Source organism: Trichosurus vulpecula, chromosome 2 (assembly GCF_011100635.1).
Source record: "Trichosurus vulpecula isolate mTriVul1 chromosome 2, mTriVul1.pri, whole genome shotgun sequence".
Taxonomy (NCBI): Eukaryota; Metazoa; Chordata; class Mammalia; order Diprotodontia; family Phalangeridae; genus Trichosurus; species Trichosurus vulpecula.
This window is the reverse complement of record NC_050574.1, coordinates 171,489,175-171,507,732: the sequence shown is the minus strand read 5'-3', so window position 1 is coordinate 171,507,732 and position 18,558 is coordinate 171,489,175. Positions and strand designations below refer to the sequence as shown.

The 18,558-nt window shown below is 45.2% G+C and overlaps 1 protein-coding gene across 1 annotated transcript in view; it reads right to left on the bottom strand.

The window, feature by feature from the left end:
- Positions 1-16,556, bottom strand: part of ADAMTS15 (ADAM metallopeptidase with thrombospondin type 1 motif 15) — a 36,093-nt gene extending 19,537 nt beyond the window's left edge. The window contains exon 1 of the mRNA XM_036746654.1: positions 15,600-16,556. Coding sequence (XP_036602549.1) covers positions 15,600-16,556 — 957 coding nt within the window. The remainder of the gene's footprint in view (positions 1-15,599) is intronic.
- Positions 16,557-18,558: the final 2,002 nt, after the last annotated feature.

The window sequence follows — 18,558 nt, the reverse complement described above, 5'->3', positions numbered from 1 at the left end:
CCAGGTTGTAGGGGTCACCTGGAGCAGAGCTGGGATAAGGCATTTGGGAACCTGAGGCAAGGTCTGGAAATTATGTTCCCTGCATATGGCCATCCACAGAAGGTTCTGAGCCTTAACTGTCCCCTGCTGTGGCCTGACATCACAAAGTAAATACCTATATGTCATGAAGAATGAAATTTTTCCTGGCATTAAAAATGTGTGCATTTATGAAAGTAACATCAAAAGTGTCTCTCAATGAACTCCCCTGCATGTTACTCCCAACTGCCAATCTAGCTAGCCCTTAGTCCTAGATAATATCCAGAAGCCAGGAAGCAGGAGGAAGGAAAGGATGTAGCAGAAGGGAGGGATGAAAGAAGATGTATGGGGTAGTAGAAAAAATATTGGCTAAGGAATTAGGACACCTGGATTCTAAGTCATTTGCTGTTATTGTTGTTCAGTCCTTTCCAGCGCTTCGTGATCCCACTTGGGGTTTTCTTGGCAGAGATACTGGAGTGGTTTGCCATTGCCTTCTCCAGCTCATTTTGCAGATAAGGAAACTGAGGTAAATAGGGTTAAGTGACTTGCCCAAGGTCACACAGCTAATAAGTGTCTGAGAACAGATTTGAACTCAGGAAGAAGAATGTTCCATCACTTCATCCACCGTGCCACCTAGCTTCCCATTCTAAGTCATAGATCATAGAAAGAAGGCTGGAAAAGACTCAAGAGGTCATCTAGCCCACCTGAAGTAGCTGAGGCCCAAAGAGGCTATGGGACCTGCCGAGAGCTACACAAATAGTATGCAGCAGAGTTATTACTTCTTCTGCAGAACCATTCTCTGGGTAACCTTAGGCTTGTGATTTTTCCTTTATGGACCTCTGCAAGAGGAAGGGGTTCAATGAGAAAGTGTTCAGAGTCCCTGCCAGTTCTAACATTCTCTGATTCTTCATCACTCACCCATTTTTCTTTGTCCCCTTTCCAATAAAAGCAGCTTGAAATAGAGCTTTGAATTTTTAGGCAAGAAGGGGAGGAGCTCATTTTCAGCAAGCATCTTGACCACACCAGACTCCAAGGCCTCTTGGGATGCCCACTCATCTGCCACTCCCCTTGGCAACCCATCTCAGCCTGGCCCTGAGTAGGGACAGATGTGAATCTCTAGGATCACTTGAGAGCTAAGAAGATGGAAAGAGATATTGGAACTCAAAATTCTCATCTCTTTTGCAGAGAGTTTAAGAAAGAAAACTCTCCTGTCATAGTGGATAAATCCTTTCTAGGAAAAAGATTATACCCATCCACCGGTAAGTTTGTCTACATGAAACCCAGAATTCAAGGACACTCAACTCTTATGGAATATTCTTGAGTAGGTATACACATATGGTTATTCATATGTAGATAAATCATCACCCACTGGCCATTTAAAATCCTGGACTAGTGCATGGGCTCTTCTTCCCCCAACACACACACACACACACACACACACACATACACACACATACATGCACACACATACACACATACATGCACACACACACACATACCACCACAAACATCTATTAACTAATCACTACATGAAGAATACTTTGCTAGGATCTAGGGGGAATATAGTTTACATAACACAGTCTCTACCCTCATGGAATTTAGAGTCTAGTTGGGAGATAAGGTACAAATATAGGGATAGGGAGTAGGTCTGTGATTTCATTGGCATAAGAGGTATGCTGCCCATGTAGGTTATGCGTATACCCACATGGGATTTCTATACATTTAGATAAGCAGTTCCTGGCACATAGCTGGCACTTAATAAACGCTGATTGATTGATCTGGATTGCCCCTGAGGAGAGGAGGAAAGCCAATAAGATAGCTAAGGAGGAGAGGCCGGAAAGCCCTTGGAATAATGCCAGGCTGGGTGCTTTCTTCTAGTCCACAAAGGGATATTGGACTAGAATTATATTTATCTGCCTCTAAATATTGCTGGTCTAGAGATACAATCATTTCCAAAACAAAAAGCCACTTTCCTAATAGCTCATGTGGGAGTAGGGTTGCCAAGGTAGGTTGCCAAGATTACATTCACCAGCTTGAGCCCTTCTCACCAACACTGGTTAAACAAAGGACCAATCACAAATAGTGAATAGTGAGCAAACCCATTTATCCAAGCAGATAGCAAACAGAAATTGGAGACATTAGACAGATTAAAATGTACTAGAAAACACACAAGAGTGCGATTGAGATCTCAGCTCAACCAAGAGAGAGGCCCTGACCTCACCCAAGGGAAAATTCCCCAAAGTCTCTAGGGAGACAAGCTGGAAATCAGGGACATTTTGAGGAGCTGACTTCCCCTACATGTCTGCAGCTTGAACAGTCTTTCTTCTCTCTGTGTGTTTGGAGTCGGTCCCAAAGAGAGACTTGGAACCACGTGTGAACCTTGAAGAAAGAATGAGAAATGTCTCTCCTCTCCAAAGCTCTAGGAATAGCTCCACCCCTCACACAGCCCTGCATCACCATTCTTTCCACCATTACAGAGTCCCACCTAAGCAGCAGCATCCAAAAGAACCCAGATTTAGTTGGAAACTTGGGTTACATTCATACAGGGAACTCCTGAGTGAGGAAACTATCTCCGCTGATGCAGGTCACTTGCCAAGGATTACTCGGCCAGTATGTGTCAGAGGTGGGATGTGAACCCAGGTCTTCCTGACGGAGCTGGATAAGGGAGATCCTCGAATGCCTGGCAGAAAAGTTTGTACTTTATGTGTTGGGGAGTAAGGAGCCACTTAAGATTTTTGAGCAGGAGAGTGTTAAGAGCAGACCTATACAGAACAAAGATTCTTCTGGCTGCTATAACGCCAGAAGTTACATCAGGTTCTTCAGCTGTAAAGTAGGGATAATAATAGCACCTAGCTCCCAGGAGTGTTGTGAGGATCAAGTGAGATGTTTGTAAAATGTTTAGCACAGTGAATGCCACATAGTAGGAACTTAATAAGTACCTTTGCCCTCCTCTCCTTCATTCCTACCCTCCATGCCTCCTTCCCTCTTTCCCACCTTCCTTCCCGCCTTCCATTTCTCCCTCCTTCTTTCCCTTCTTCCCTCATTCCTTCCTTCCTTGCCTCCTTCCCTTTCTCCCTTCTTCCTTTCTTTCCTCCCTTCTCCCCTCCTTCCTTCCTTTCCTCCTTCCTTCTCTTCCTCCCTCCCTCTTTCCTCTTCTCCTTTTCTTTCCTCCCTCCTTTTTTCCTTCTCCCTTCCATCCTTTCTTCCCACCTCTCTCCCCTCTCTACTTTCTTTTTTGCTCCCTCCTTCCTTCCTTCTTTCCTTTCCTCCTTCCTTCCTTCTCTTTCCTTCCCCTCCTCTTTTCTTCCTTCCCCCCTTCCTTCTTTCCCTCTCTCCTCCTTTCCTCCTTCCTTCCCTCTTTCCTGTACAAGAAGCAGGGGAGAGCAGAGGCAAGAAAGCCTGTAAAGAAACTATTGCAATGGTGCAGGCCGGTGCAAACAAGGGCCTATACTAGGATGGCAGCAGTGGGAAATAAAGATACAAAAGAAAGTTGGTGAACAGAGGAAATGAAAATCACTTCTCGTGTTGCCCTCATGAATTCTGCTTAGGCTAAGTATGCTGGGAGAAATAAACAAATGATAACACAATGTGCTCCCAACCCAAATATCAAAGATTTGGGGATTATCTGCTGTTTTGGATTTTCCATGCTCTGCCTCTTCTATTAGGACAAATCAACCAAGATTTGTCTCTAGAAGCAGCCTCAGGGCACTGACGGCAGGAAAAGAGGTTTTCCTGTTCTACAAGAGTCTTCCCGGCTGGTGAGCAACCTGTTCTTTCCATCAAGAAATCCCTGTTCCCATGGCTCAAACCAGGGTATAAAGAAGAGCTGGCCGGTTTCGTGAGGGCTGCTGTCCATCAACAACTCATGTCATCATAGGGAGAGGCACCGGTTTGGGGCCCAGGCTCTAGATCCCCCTGCATCAGGGGGATATGACGGACGAGCACAAAGCCTTATGCGCTCTCCACGCCTACAGCAGTCGTACAGAGTCCCAGGAGCATCCAGTTCCAGTTCTTCCTCACATACAGCATCGAATGCCTCCGCCCATCTGGACTGAACTCCAGATGCACTCTGGTTTCTTTAACCCCTTCAGTCTAGTCCCAGGTCTTCAGGAATGGAATCTGTTATGGCTCCCACAGGCTGGCAGGAATATTCCCTGACAATCCTCCTGCTTTCTTTGCTTACCATTTATCTTCCCTGCTACTGCCGCTGTCCCCTTTTCAGGATGGCCCCATCAGGAGCAGTCCAGACAGGATGGTTTTTCCATCTCAGTTAAGAACTCCACTGTTCCTGCATCATCCATTTATCCAGTCCATCCTTGTAAGGCCCCTGGTGGCCAGGGAATCTACACAGCCCTGAAACATCATTTTCCAAAGGCTCTTCTTATTTGGCTACAACCTATTCATCAGTACAGCCCACCTTTCTCAGAGTTCCCAGACACATGTATACTTTCTCCGGCACATTCCCATCCCGCTCTTAGGACACAACCAATTGCCTCCAGCAAACACTTCTAGTCACCCACCCTCCTATCCCTAGATATGTTAGCTCTTTTGATCTTTACAACATCCTTAGGAGGTTGTTCTATTATTATCCCCATTTGACAGAGGAGGAAACTGAGGCTGCAAGAGGTTAAGTGACTTGCCCAGGGTTACACAGCTACTCAGTGTCTGAGATCATACTTGAACTCAAATCTTCCAGACTCCAAGTCCTGAGTTCTATCTACTGTACTACCTAACTACCCAACTATGCAGCGTTATGGCTTACTCCAGTAATTCAGGATCCCCCAAAGAAGATCAAAACTGAAATCATTCTCTTTCTCCCCCGCCCAAGAAAAAAAATCCCTCCCCTCTTTCTATCTTCCTATTACTGTTGAGTTGGTATCACCCAATCAGCCAGGCTTCCAACCAAGGAGTCATATTAGACCCTTCCCTGTCTCATCTACCACATCCAATCAGCTGGCAAAGTCCTATCATTTCTACCTTCTCAACATCTCTCATATGCATCCCCTCCTCTCCTCTGACATTTCTACCACTCTGGTGCAGGCCCCCAGCACCTCATACTTGAAGTATGTCCATAACCTGCAAACTGGTCTCCTTTTTCCCAAATCTCTCAACCCTCCAGTCCATCCTCCACTCATTCAAACTGATCTTCCTAAAGCACAAGTCTGACCATGTCACCCCCCTATTCAATCAACTCCAGTGAGTCCCAATCGCCTCCATGATCAAATATAAAATCCTCTGTTTGGCTTTAAAAGCCCTTCATATCCTGGCCCCTTCCTCCATTTCTAATCTTCTTACATCTTACACTCCACCCCTGTTCACCATATCCTTTGCAATCCAGTAGCATTGGCCTCCTTCTATGTCTTACATAAGATATTCTATCTACCAACTCTGGGTATTTTCCCTAGTTATCTTCCGTGCCTGAATCCCCCTCCCTCCTCATCACCCCCTCCTTGCTCCCCTGGTTCCCTTCAAGTGTCAGCCCAAGTTCCACTTTCTGTAGGAAGCTTTTCCTGATCTCCCTTAGTGCTAATGCCTTCTCTTTGTTGAACCAAAATCTCCAAAATGCCCTCCACACATTTTGCATGTGCATAGTTGTTTGAAAGTTGTCTCCAGCTGCAAGCTCCTTGAGATCAGGGATTGTCTTTTGCCCCCCTTTTGTATTCCCAACCCTTAGCACAGTGCCTAATGTATCATCGTCATCATTGATAACATTTACATATTGCCTACTATAGATATAGAAATATAGATGTTGTGTGTATAGTATATATAGATATATACTACTTTACAAAGTGGACCAGTCTGAGTAAAGTGGTTTTTACATAATGTGAATTTGCTGGAAGTTGTGGGAAAGGAAGAGAGAGGGAATTGGGAACAGGGTTCCATCCCAGTGGAGGAAGGGGGCAGGTACACAATTCAAGGACAACCTATGAGGCCCAGGACAGAGAAGCAAGGAGGAGTCAAAGGTCTCTTCTCTTAGCACCAGAGGTCACAAGCCAAGCACTCAATCTGGTTCTGCTTTCACTTGGAGGGTTTTTTTTATTTTTGTTTTTTAGAGTTATGTTTGGTTTTTGGTTTGGGGTTTGTTTTTTTTTTTTGGTTGGAGGCAAAGGAGGCTGTGGAGTGCCAAGCAGAAAGGCAGGAGCATTACAGTAAAATTAACATAGGAGGTTTTTTTGGAATGCAGATTTTTTTTCAGAATTCTTTAAATAAAGTAGAATTTATATAACGTGAATGTGTGTAAATTGAGAACTGTCTATGTGTGCCAGACACTGAGCTAAATGCTCTACAAATATTATCTTATTTGATAATAAGGCCTATATAGTAGGCCCTTAACTGTAGGCTAATTGTAGGCTAAAAAGTAGGCTGATTGACAGCTTGTCTTGCCTTACAGAAAGGTTTCCTGAATTGCTATCAATGCAAAAACTGATCATCCCCCAGTAACCCTTTAGGTGATGAACCTCTCTAAATTTAGTCAGACTGGTCCTCAGATGACAAATTACAGTCAGTCACTGGCCAGTCCTCAAGGTCTTTCCTAGCTTGGTCCCTGCCAGAACTCATGTTCTGCTAGCTAAGCCTTCAGCATCTGGTATAGTAAGTTAAGCCACTCACAGCTTTGGAACACCTGCACTACGGTACAGCTGTCATGAGTGATGAGTAAATGAGTGAGTACAGACTCACCTGGCTCACTATATCTAGACAGACAGGACAAGACAATGCTTAACATTCCGTCTAGCCCACATCTTGGGAATCTATACAGCCACTAGCCCAGGGGCCATCTTGCCATCTTCTCAACTGCCAAGCACTTACTCTCTTCCCTTTCCACCTCTTGCTCTAGGCACAATGATCAAATCAATAGAACCATTACTTCTGGAAAGAGCATGTCAATCAACTATCTGGCCGATCAGCTGATCATCTCCATGACTTTCCAAACCAAAATTCACTTGTCTGGCCATCATTCCCATGTGTATCATTTCCCCCATTAAAATGGAAGCTCCTTGACAGTAGGAAGCATTTGTATCTGTGTTTCTCATTTGTATTTGTGTTTCTAGTACTTAGCACAGTGCTTGGTTCACAGCAAGGACTTTCATTCATTTATTCATTCCTTCTTACAGGCACCAAAAAAAAGTGTTAGTTAAATTAATGGATCCATCACTTAACGTATAAGGCCCTGAAGGAAGACTTAAGTGGAAGACCATTACTACTTACTGAATTTTTGTTTCTTCTCCTCTACTCCTCCAAAAGGAAAGAAGTCTGAGAAACTGACCATGTCCATTGATGGAACAGATTTGGAGAAAGCTAATTAATGCCAGAAATCAGTGTCCCTAGACCATACACCTTGGGAACTGCCCACTGACTACCCAGAGTAATATCAATGGAATAAACCGAATGAATACAATCAATTGAAAACAGAAACTTTCCTTCCTAACTCTATCCCAAGTAACAAGATAGCCCGTCTACATCAGGCAGCCACACTTACCTAAAGCTTTCTCTTCTACCCATCATGACTTCCCTAGCCTATTCATCCCCCTAAACCTAGCTCTCCCTCTAACTTACCAGTCTCTGTTGAAGATGCTTCAGGTCATGCTGGTTCACAACCTCAGAGACTGTCAACTGTTTATCCCACCCCCAGCACCATATCCAACCATTGCCAAGTCGTTTCTATTCTACCTCTTTGACCTCTCTCCCAGCTCTCTCCCCTTCATTCATCTCCCTAATTCTAGCCCTCATCACCTCAGCTGGACAACTGTAATCACCTTGTCATTAGTCTCTCTGTTTTGTGTTTCTCCCCTTTCCAAACTATCCTCCACATACACGGTTCCCAAATAGATATTCCTAAAGCCTAATTCTGACCATCACACCTCTAATGCTCATTACTTGTGTGATTTTGGGAAGATCATTTAGCCTCCTTGGGCCTCAATTTCATCCTTTATAAAATGAAGTTATTAGACTAAATGGCCTTTGAGGTTCCTTCCATAAGATCTGTCATCTTTCGACCCTCTGTCACTCCCCTGCCCAAGAAGCTTCAGTGAGTCCCAATTACCTTCAGAATAAAACACAAACACCTCTGACATTTTAAAACCTTCATAATTTGGTTTCAGGCTATCTTTCCAAGCTGATTACGCCTTACTGCCCCTTACAACCCCTACAATTCAATCAAACTGGCCTCCTTTCTGTTTCCCAGATACAACACCTCATCTCTGACTTCCATGTCTTTGCATAGGCAGTGTCCCATTCCTGGGATGCTCTTCCTCCCCTTCTCTACCTCTTGGAACCCTCGATCTCTTCCGGGCTCAACTCAAATGTCACCTCCTTCAAGAGACCTTTTCTAATTCCTCTAGTTGTTAATGCACCCCCAAAAGTTACTTTTATTTATTCTGTACATATCCTATACTTATTTATTTTTGAATGCGCTGTATCCCATAATAGAATCTAAGATCCTTGAGATCAGTCAGTCAATTAGCACTTATTAAGTATCTACTGTGTGACAGGCACTATGCTAAGCACATTTATATTTTTATCCCCGGAGCCTAGCACAGTCTCCAGCAAATATCATAAGTTTAATAAATGCTTATTCATCTATTCATTCACTTAACTCTTTCACTTGTATTAAAATGTTAGGGTCAGGGGGGAACTTCCATCCCCAGTAATTTGCCCCGGTCCTCCACCTATTTAGGGATACCCCTTCCAGTAAGACACTACAATGTCCAAGTATACATAGTGTGTGTATATATATATACATATATATACATATATGTATATATATGTATATACATATATATATACAGAGAGAGAGATACATATCTTCAGCTCTTTCCAATCTGAATTTCTACCTAGCATCTTTATATTTCCTTAACCAAGTCCCAAAACCACATTCCCTTTTCAGTTTGTAATTCTTTTTCTGTTTGTTTGTTTTTGTTTTTGGGGGGGGGGGAGGTGAGGCAATCAGGGTTAAGTGACTCACCCAAGGTCACACAGCCTAGAAAGTTTCAAGTGTCTGAGGCTGGATTTGAACTCAGATCCTCCTGACTCCAGAGTCAGTGCTCTATTCACTGCACCACATAGCTGCCCCTATGTTTGTAATTCTTAAAGGAAAGATGGTCATTGCATGTTAAAAGAAAAGAATTCTATCACTCCTTGTTGTTTGAAGGAGAAGGAAAGTGGGAAATAGATAATTTACCCCAAAGAAGAGGATTATGTTACTTCTATTAGAGGATCAGTTTTCACTGGCATTTAAATCACTGGTACTCAGAATTGTACCATAGGGAAAAAGATGAAATAAATAAGAAAGTAAAGATCACCAAAGTGAGAAAGTGAAGAACGATGAACAGCCTGAGTGTCCTTTGGGAAAGCACTTTATCAAGGGTGAGCACCAAAGATGGGTTGGTCTGTAAAGGCATCTCTTAATGCCCCCTTGACCTTCCTCTTGCAAAATAAAATGGGAAGAGAAATCAGAAGCTTACTAGAAGTGACTCTGAAATCCTTTCCTCCCTACCCTCCCCATATACATGCTGGTGCTGGTTAAAAAGCTGAGGGTTAAGTCCTGGGGAGAGAGGAATGGAAGGATTAGGCTGTAAGCATAGACTGCACACTCTCCATGCTTCTCCAGTTAGCCAAGTTCCTGGCTTTTTGCCCAACACCTGTACTGACACACTGACCCCGTTTACTGCAGTGAACCTCATCTGCTAACTTCAGGCATGGATTAAACAAGTTGTTCTCCTGAGCCCCTCCCTTCCCTGGGGCCTTTGGTACCGGCCTCAGTGGCAGAGTGCCCGGTTCACTTTCTAAAGTGCCAAAAAAGCCCCAGACCTCAACCCATCCCCCTCCACTCAATAGGCTGACTCAACCCCAGAGAGTTGAGTGAAGGATCTATTGGAGGGGGGAAGGTATACTAGCACCCAAACAACAACAAATAGTTATTAAACCCTGACTTTGTGCAAGACACTGTACTGGAAGCTGGGAATACCAAGAGAGAAAATGATGTAAGGACTCTGCCCTTCAGAAATCTTATCAGAGAAGGGGAAGAATACAACACATGCACAGGTTAAGTATATTATAAGGTAATCTGGAGAAGAGGACCCTAGAAATGGGCAGAGGAGAGGAAGAGATGGATGAAGGCTTCAGAGAGGAAGTGGAACCTTCTCTAAGGCTTGGAAGAAGATAAGGATTCTGAAAGATGAAGAAAAAATGCATTCAAAGAATGGAGCATAGCATATATAAATACACATGGGCCGGAAATGGAATGTCCAGTGAAGGAAAGAGCTTACAGACCCATTTGGAGTAAAGAAGACAGATTACAGAGAAAGCTTTAAATGCCAGGCTAAGGGATCTGCATTTTGTCCTAGAGGCAATAAAGATCCTCTAAAGGTCTCTGAGCAGATCAGTGATAAGTTCAGGATTGTGCCTTAAAGAAGTTTTGGGGAGGTTTCTTGAGATTGGACCTCCCTATCTTACCCAGGCCGGTACAGTGGCCACTCCCAAATTCGTTCCCAATATCAATTGATACAGAAGCTTTAACCTGCTCCCTTTTCCCAATCTGAACTAATTTGCCCTTCTTAAAGTAGCCTGGTGGCTCTCCACTCCTGTGAGCTCATGAAATTGGTGTCAGACCTTAATGCAGCCTCCCCAGCAGCATTAACTACACACACCTGACACTGTGCTCTGCAGCAAGACTCAAAACTGAGAACTGGGAGAGAGCAGTATCACAGAAGCAGAGGAGAAGAGAGAGAGCTGAGGATGGCAAGAGCTAGTGAGAGGACATACAAGGCCTGAGAAAATACCATCCAATTTAAAAGATGAAATCATTGGTAACCTCTGAATGATTAGTTTCAATAAAGTTATTGTACAGCCCTTTCAAGGCATGTCCAATTCTTCCTGACCCCATTTGGGGTTTTCTTGGAAGAGATACTGTGGTTTGCCATTTCCTTCTTCAGCTCATGTTACAGATGAGGAAACTGAGGCAAACAAGGTTAAGTGACTTACCCAGCTGGTAAATGTCTGAGGCCAAATTTGAACTCAGGAAGAGGAGTCTTCCTGACTCCAGGCCCGAGGTTCTATCCACTGTGCCACCTAGGACTGGGGTCAAAAGGCAGAAAGCAAATTGATGATAAAGATATAAAGGCAGTGAAAGTAAGCAGCTTTTCCTAAGAGTTTGGCAGTGAGAAGAAGAAATAGAAGACAACAACTTGAGGAGATGGTAAGGTCAGGTAAAGGTTTTTGTTTTATTTTGTTTTTCAAGGATGGGAGGAGAAGGACTTGTGCATGTTTTTAAACAGTGGGAAGGGAGTGAATAGAGAGACGGAGAATAAGATAAGAGGTAGGGGGAATGATTGCCTCTGGGAAAAGGTCCCTGAGGAGACAGGAAGAGATGCAATCAAGGACACAGGTAGAAGAGTAAGCCCTGACAAGAAAGGCCACCACTGATTCATTCAACAGTCACTGAGCATTTACTGAACCATGCGCAAGAAGGCCCTGTCCTGAGTATTGTGGAAAATCTAAAGATACAATCTGCACTCTAGGAGCTCACAATCTCATAAGAAAAATAAGGCATGTACACAAATAGCTAAGGGCAGTGAGGCTGGGCAGTAGATAGAGCATGATGCCCAGAGTCAGGAAGACCTGAGTACAAATCCAGCCTCAGGCACTTACTAGCTCTGTGACCCTGGGCAAGTCACTTAACCTCTGTTTGCCTCAATCTTCTTAACTGTAAAATGGAGACAATAAAGCACCTACCTTCAAAGGGTTGTTGTAAGGATCAAATGAGATAATATTTGTAAAAAGTGCTTAGCACAGTACCTGGCACACAGTAGGTGCTACATAAATGCTTATTCCCTTCCCTCATTCCCAACAAGCACCCAGGGAAGCAGAGCATTCCTGCTGCCCACCCCTTTAGTACATGTTTCCCATGGCTACATCCAAAGTCAACAGAGGCTGATAATAGATACCAAGCTTTAATAATGTTCTACCTATGTGGCATTAGATTAATATTTAGTCTGAAGTAAAAGGAGAAGACAGAAGCACATCTAGCTGAGTCAGCAGTGACTCCGCACTTTCCAATACATCAAAGACACATGAAAAACTCTTCCCTTTACAAAAATTTTCATCCAGAATGGCTGCAGCACTATTCCTCACCTGGTCAAAGTCAGAGATGTCCCCACCTGTCTTTAGTCACTGCAAAAACAGGGAAAAAGTTAGTTCTGACAGCATGATCCACAAGGAGAACATCTGTGGTTCCTTCTGCAACATCAGATGTGTGACATTTGTCCACCAAGCTGTCTTCACTCTGAATATGTGCCACTGTATGCTTATTCCATAATCAGTCATTCAAAATATCTCCAGATCCTTCCAAGGTCTTCTCTTCCCAGTGTTTATGCTACACACAGCCCAAAAAGACAATAGCCTCTGCCAGGATATTCACCCCATCATCTTTAGATACAGAAGCTTTGGCTTTTATTCAAAGGAAGTTCCTACTACAAGCAAATCATAATTTAGTCGGTCATCTCTTGTACCTAGGAGCCACTAGCTGCTGCTCGTATCTTCTCTAGGAGAGAAAGACATGAACCCTAAGTATGTCAGTCACTTCACCAACCCATCTCAGAATAAATAAGGGTCACAAAAAATATATAATGGTCACTAGACAGTTTTTTAATTCCCTTGGGATACAAAAGAGTTCACTGTCAACATGGCAATTCTAAGCAGGGAAGGGAAGACCATGCTTTATATCCAGTTCCATCAAATATGCTTGGTTCAGCTGTCCCTGTCTAGAAGGATAAAATTTCAAGGAAGAAAAATACAAAACATTTAGAAGAGTTAGAATTAGAGACCAAGTTATCTTTAAAAAAGAGAGAGAGAGGGAAGAAAGAAATTTATCCAAATATAGATATGCTGCTAATACCACACACAGAGCCCAAAGAAGGACTACAGAACCCAGACAGAGGACTGGTCCATTTGAATTGAACAATGTTACTTACAAATGTTCCTTACAAAGGAAAACACAAGTCTCACTTCTTATATTGAAGTATTTTGGTAGTAGACTCAATCCCTTAGTTTCTGGAGACTTTGGCTGCCAGAGTCCAGAAAGCACAGCTGTGTTTGGTATGAGCTCTCATCTCATACTGTACTTGCCCAGGGGGGTTCAGGAATGAGGGGCTTGGTAAGGCTCTTAGAATGCTGCAAGCCCTTAAGTATTTGCTGGGAATGAGGTTACTCTAGTCTCAGGCACATACCTTGATGATCCAATAGCCAACAGAGCTTGTTCTCTCTCCAGCCTTGCCCTCTAGACTCCTGGGGAAAGGCAGCTTTGGAAAACCACATACACTGTAGGCCGCAGCTTTAGACCAAAGTGGTCATGCATCTTGTATCCATTATTCAAGGTCAACGTGACATCCTGGGGTCAAGTCATGGGTGTAACACATCACTGAGAAGCCCTCAATCCATTCAGTTTAATTTCTTTTCCTTCAAAGGACAGGATCCCTCTGTCTTGCATGGTCTAAATCCCCAGAAGGACTTGTGCTCTCCAAATTGGTTCCAAAAAATCTGGTTTGGCTCTGAACTACGGAGAAGGATCTCCATTGCTTTAGAGCACATGACTGACCTCTACAGGGGACAGCAAGAGTTAACGAGTTGGAGGCACAGAAGCAAATGTAACTATCGCGGCTTGATGCATTACAGGCATCCTCTTTCTGGCCTTGCTTTATTTCTCACCAAACTGAGGACAGAGATGGGTTTTATGAATGGGTCATGGAGACTCCCTGTATGGTCTCCCAAGATGAGTCAATACTGTAGGAGCCCAGCAGATGCAGCAAACAGACTTTCTGAAAGAATCCGTGTAAGACAACTACCACAGGCCAAGCAGCCCCAAGAGAAACCAGGTGGCGGGAGGAGGATGCTAAGAAAATAGAAGTTCTCATACACAGATATTCTGGCCAGGAGCGGAAACACAGTATAATAGATAGAGTGACACTAAAAGTCAGGAAAACCGTTTCAAGCCTACCCTCTGACACCTACTGACTTGGTGATACTGGGCAAGTCATTTAACCTCTCTAAGACTGAAGGCTGCAGAACAGTTGCCAGTTCTTGAACTGGTAGAGGGAACTTCCCATAGAGAAAATGTCCTCATTTGGGAGTTACCCTACACCAATTAAATCACGGATCAAAAAATATATATATTTCTCTAGGAAGTGAGAGAAGCATTAGTGATGGTTGCAACAGAGAGACCACTGAAGTCAGCCTCCAATGTATGGGGAATCCTTAAAAAAGCTGGGTTCTTGCAAGCATCAGCAATGTCAAATTTGGTTCTAATTGTTGCTCCCTGAAGACGCCAATAGATGGGATGCAGAACCCCTAGCCAGCCTGGAGATTTCAAAGTCCAAAACTAGATGGCTCTAAATCACAGAGCAATTTTCCTGACCTGTATCTCTGTTCCCTTTCAGGCATCCCCTCCCCCTCTCCCCAACTATTCCTTCCCAAACAAGTATTTTCTTCCATCTGTCCACTTCAAACACTGGTGCAAACAAAGGCAGCAGTTTTTTTACTTTGATGTTAAAAGCAAGACTAAAGAGTTTCAATGGGAAACAGATATGAATTAGTGTGCCCTGTAGAGCCAAAGTCAAGAGCTGAACTTGCCACAGAAGTGAACACTCATCAGATGGGACTTCCCCAACTTCCACTGCAAGTGGAGTCCTGAAGCCGGGCCAGGCACCCAAACAGGTACCTTACCCAGACAGCCTGCTTTAAGCGAGACACATCCTTTAGAGAAAGAAACACTCACCCACAAAAGCCCAGCTCAAGAGAAGGCAGCAGCAGAAGACATGAGTCTGACACAGTTCCCAAAGCCCTAGGAAGGAATTGTCCTTCATGTTGACTGATGCCCAGAAGACACAAAGGATGGAAGCAACTCTTTCCGTCGGAATCCTATGGACGTAGGATGCCCTACTAGCCCCAGAATTGCAGAGGGTCCAACTTGCTGACACTAGATTGTCACTCTCCAGTCTTTTGACCAATGGAAGGAGATCCGCCAGGGCGAGGACTTTTGCACCCCCACATTAACAGCTCCAGCACTTGAAAGATCTCCACCAAACATCCTCAGAGCGCCTCCTCTCGGCCTCAGTGAGAATTGGAGACTAGCCAACCGTTTTCCCAAATTCCAGCCCACCGAGTTCCCTGGTTTGCTCCGACGCTGATTGGCCACTTGGGGCAACACCTCCCTAAAGCACCAACCCTCCCTAAAGCGCGTTGCCAAAACGTGACCTGAGGACTCAACCTAGTTGGAGGGCGGAGGCAAAGTAGGAACTGAGGTGGTAACAAGATTCAGAAATAAGCGGAAATCACTTTCTTCCCTTTCCCTCCTCCCCAAGCCCTTTGGGATTGTGTGGCTGCAAACAGAACAAGAGAAAATTGAATAGGGTCACTGATAGTAAGGCTTTATGCAAACAGCAGAAATGAATTTGTTGAACGGGGCAGTGGGCAAGGGGAGGGTGGAGGATGCCTGAAGTTCAGTGGGATTAAAAAGGCAATTAAAAGAAAGTTTCAAGTGTCCCTGCGGTTACGGAAATATTTGGTATTAATGAGGAGCCAGCGGTACTCACCTGCCGGGTGAAGAGAATGGCGGTATCCCAGTATTCAGGGTGCTTGTCGCTTACTTTGTTAAGTTTCTTCTGCCAGGCGCAAAAGTTACGCAAGGTCATCGCCGCGTTACCTGTGACCTTGGGCCCCTTGTCTCTGTCCGCGAGGACCAACACCTTGACCACTGCGATGTTGATGGGGTTGAGGATGCTGGGATGGCGGTAGAGCCTCGCGGCAGTCGCCAGCAGTGTCAGTAGGTAATGTTCTAGATCTGCACCGTGGAACTTCACCATCGACTCATCAGCCACCACTAGTGTTTCCACGTAGCGAGGGACAGACACAAAACGTTTGGCCCGCCCTGCTCTTCGGGGTGGCCGGCTCTCCCCTGAGCCTGCCCGAAGAGATTTAAAGGGATCCAGGGCACGCAGGATGGCCGGATTCCATCCCGAGGCCACCCCGCAGCGGGAAGTGGGGTCCCCTGGTGTCCGGCCAGGGGCGCCCCTGCGCTGGAGAAGATGTGCACCTTGGCTGTTGCGCTGCGCTTCAGGCGCGCTGACGTTGGGCAGAGGACTAATGACATATTCTACACCCCGATAGCCAAAAGCACCACGAAGACCCCCGCATAGGCTCAGGGCTGCAAATGAGTCCTGCTCGGCATTCACATCCCCTGAGTAGAAGCAGCGGCGGAGGTTGGGAGAGCCCTCCGACACTCCGGCCTGGAAGACACCCAGATGCTCAGTGGCAAACGCGGGCGCTAGAAACTGGGCATCAGGAGCCAGGTGTAAGTAGAAGTCCTCCTGAAAGGCAGTGATCTGGAAGATGAGTCTCTGGTCCCCAGAGTCCTCGGGACCCCGCCGGTAATAGTGGCGCCCGTTGATGTCGGGGTCCAGCCGGATGGGAACCACAATCTCCTGTTCAGGGTCCGAACCCCAAGCGGGGGCCCCAATAAGGGCCAGGGCAAGGATGCCTAACAAGAGCATGGCGCCAGGGACTGTGCACAGAAGAGCTCCCAGAAAGGAGCGCTGCCTGCTCTTGGGCACGGTGGTATGACTGCACCCAGCAGGAGGGACAACAGCTTTGGAGCTGGTAAAGGAAGAGCGGGGCTAAAATGCTCACTAGGCAGCGAGCGCACACTGTGTTCCCCCCGACTCCTACCTGTGTCTCCCGAAGCAGCGCGCGCTCTGGGAGCTTTATATACAATCGCTGTCAAGTGCAGAAGACTAAGATTTGTGGCTCAGGGCCTGGCGGGGAGGTGCTGGGACGCTTATTGGAGCCTCCGCAGCCACTAGTAGAGGGGCAGACCCTGGAGGCGCTGTACAGGGCGAGCCCTCTTAAAGGGCCCGCACCGCTCCTAAGTATGCTTCTTGCGTCCCTCCCCTCCCTCCCCCGCCCCTAACTTGCAGCCCTCAAGCTTCTTGGGGCAAATGAAGAACTGGGCCCCGCCTACACAGCCGAGAGTCACTTGCACTCTTCTGTTCTGCAGGGAAGGAGGGGAGGCTAGCAGGAAGCACGAACTAGGGGTAAATTGGTTGGTTGCTATGATGCTGCCTTAACTCCCATTTTCCCTAGATAATAGCCAGCTAGACCCCGGTAGGTGTTTCGTAGCATGGCACCTCCTGAGCTTTGGGGACATTCCTCTTGCAGTTCCCAATCAAAGCTCTCAGTTGGGTCTTCCTTCTCGTGTAACTAAGTTGGTTCAGAGACTGTAAGGACTCTTTCTCTTTGTCTTGTCTGTTTCTCTGTATCTGTCTCTCTTAGGCAAATTATGTCTTTCTGTCACACACACACACACACACACACACACACACACACACACACACACACACACACCATGGTCCCAAAGCAATAATGTCTTCTTGAAACCAGAGACATCACTTAACACCCAGCACAAGAATGGAAAGAGGGAGGGCATCAAAAGAGAAAACTGTTGCATTCCCCTCCTCCCCTCCAGAACAGTGGCAGAAGTGTGTGTGTGTGTAACTGTTCTTCTGTAATCTTCCCTCCTCAAAGCGTATATAAAATACTGTGTTCAGTCTAGAGTATCAATTACATTTTAAGGACATTCATTGGTAAGCTAGAGTTGAAGCTCTAAGTGTAGTGGGAATAATAAATGACTGTGGGAGCCTAATCTAAACCGGAAATGGCCAGGGAAATCCTGATTTCAGGGATCAGCCCCTAAGGTCATCTATCTACGTCTGGAATTGTCCACCATTTGTGGACCAGTCTAGGAAAAAGAAGTGGAAAAAAAGGATTTGTTGGAAGGGTGCACTTAGGCTCCATGATGCCTAAATAGTCTTTCAGGGGATAGATTGCCTCTGAAGTGATGCAAGAATGTTAAAACACTAATGAAGAACCAGACAGAAAAAGGACAATGACTCTGTACATAATTGAAGGTATGGGAGAGGCACTAGAGGTAGGCGTGCAAAATAATCCCAAAGGCATCATAATGTACCTACTGTATCTGCTCCTATGCACACCTGGATGGGAGAGGGCCCAGTAGAGGTCTCACTAACTCACTATCCAAGGCAGCTTTTTTCTCCTAAGTTCTATCATCAAAGGAACCTACATATGAATGGAGACCAATTGAGAGATTCTGTAGTCTATATTGATTCTAGGATCCTATCCCTTTTGGAGGGATAAGGGGCTGAAATCTAGTATGTGAGTAGGAGACCAAGGTTTACATGCTATAAATGAGAGAGAGAGAGAGAGAGAGAGAAGAGGGAGAGGGAGGAGGAAGAGGAAGAGAAAGGGGAAAGAGAAAGAGAAAGAATGTGTGTGTGTTCAGGAGAATTAGTCTATACAAGAGGGAGTTTAAGTTTACAAAGGCCCTGTGTGTTTGTATGTTTAAAAGGGGCCTATAATTAAAAAGAAATCCAGAGTACCAAGGGCAGTCATAAGTCACTTATTTAGGGCAAACGATTGCTTTCCTACACCCAGTTGTTTTAATGGTAGGTTACAAAGTTTCCAAAGAAATTCTTCTTT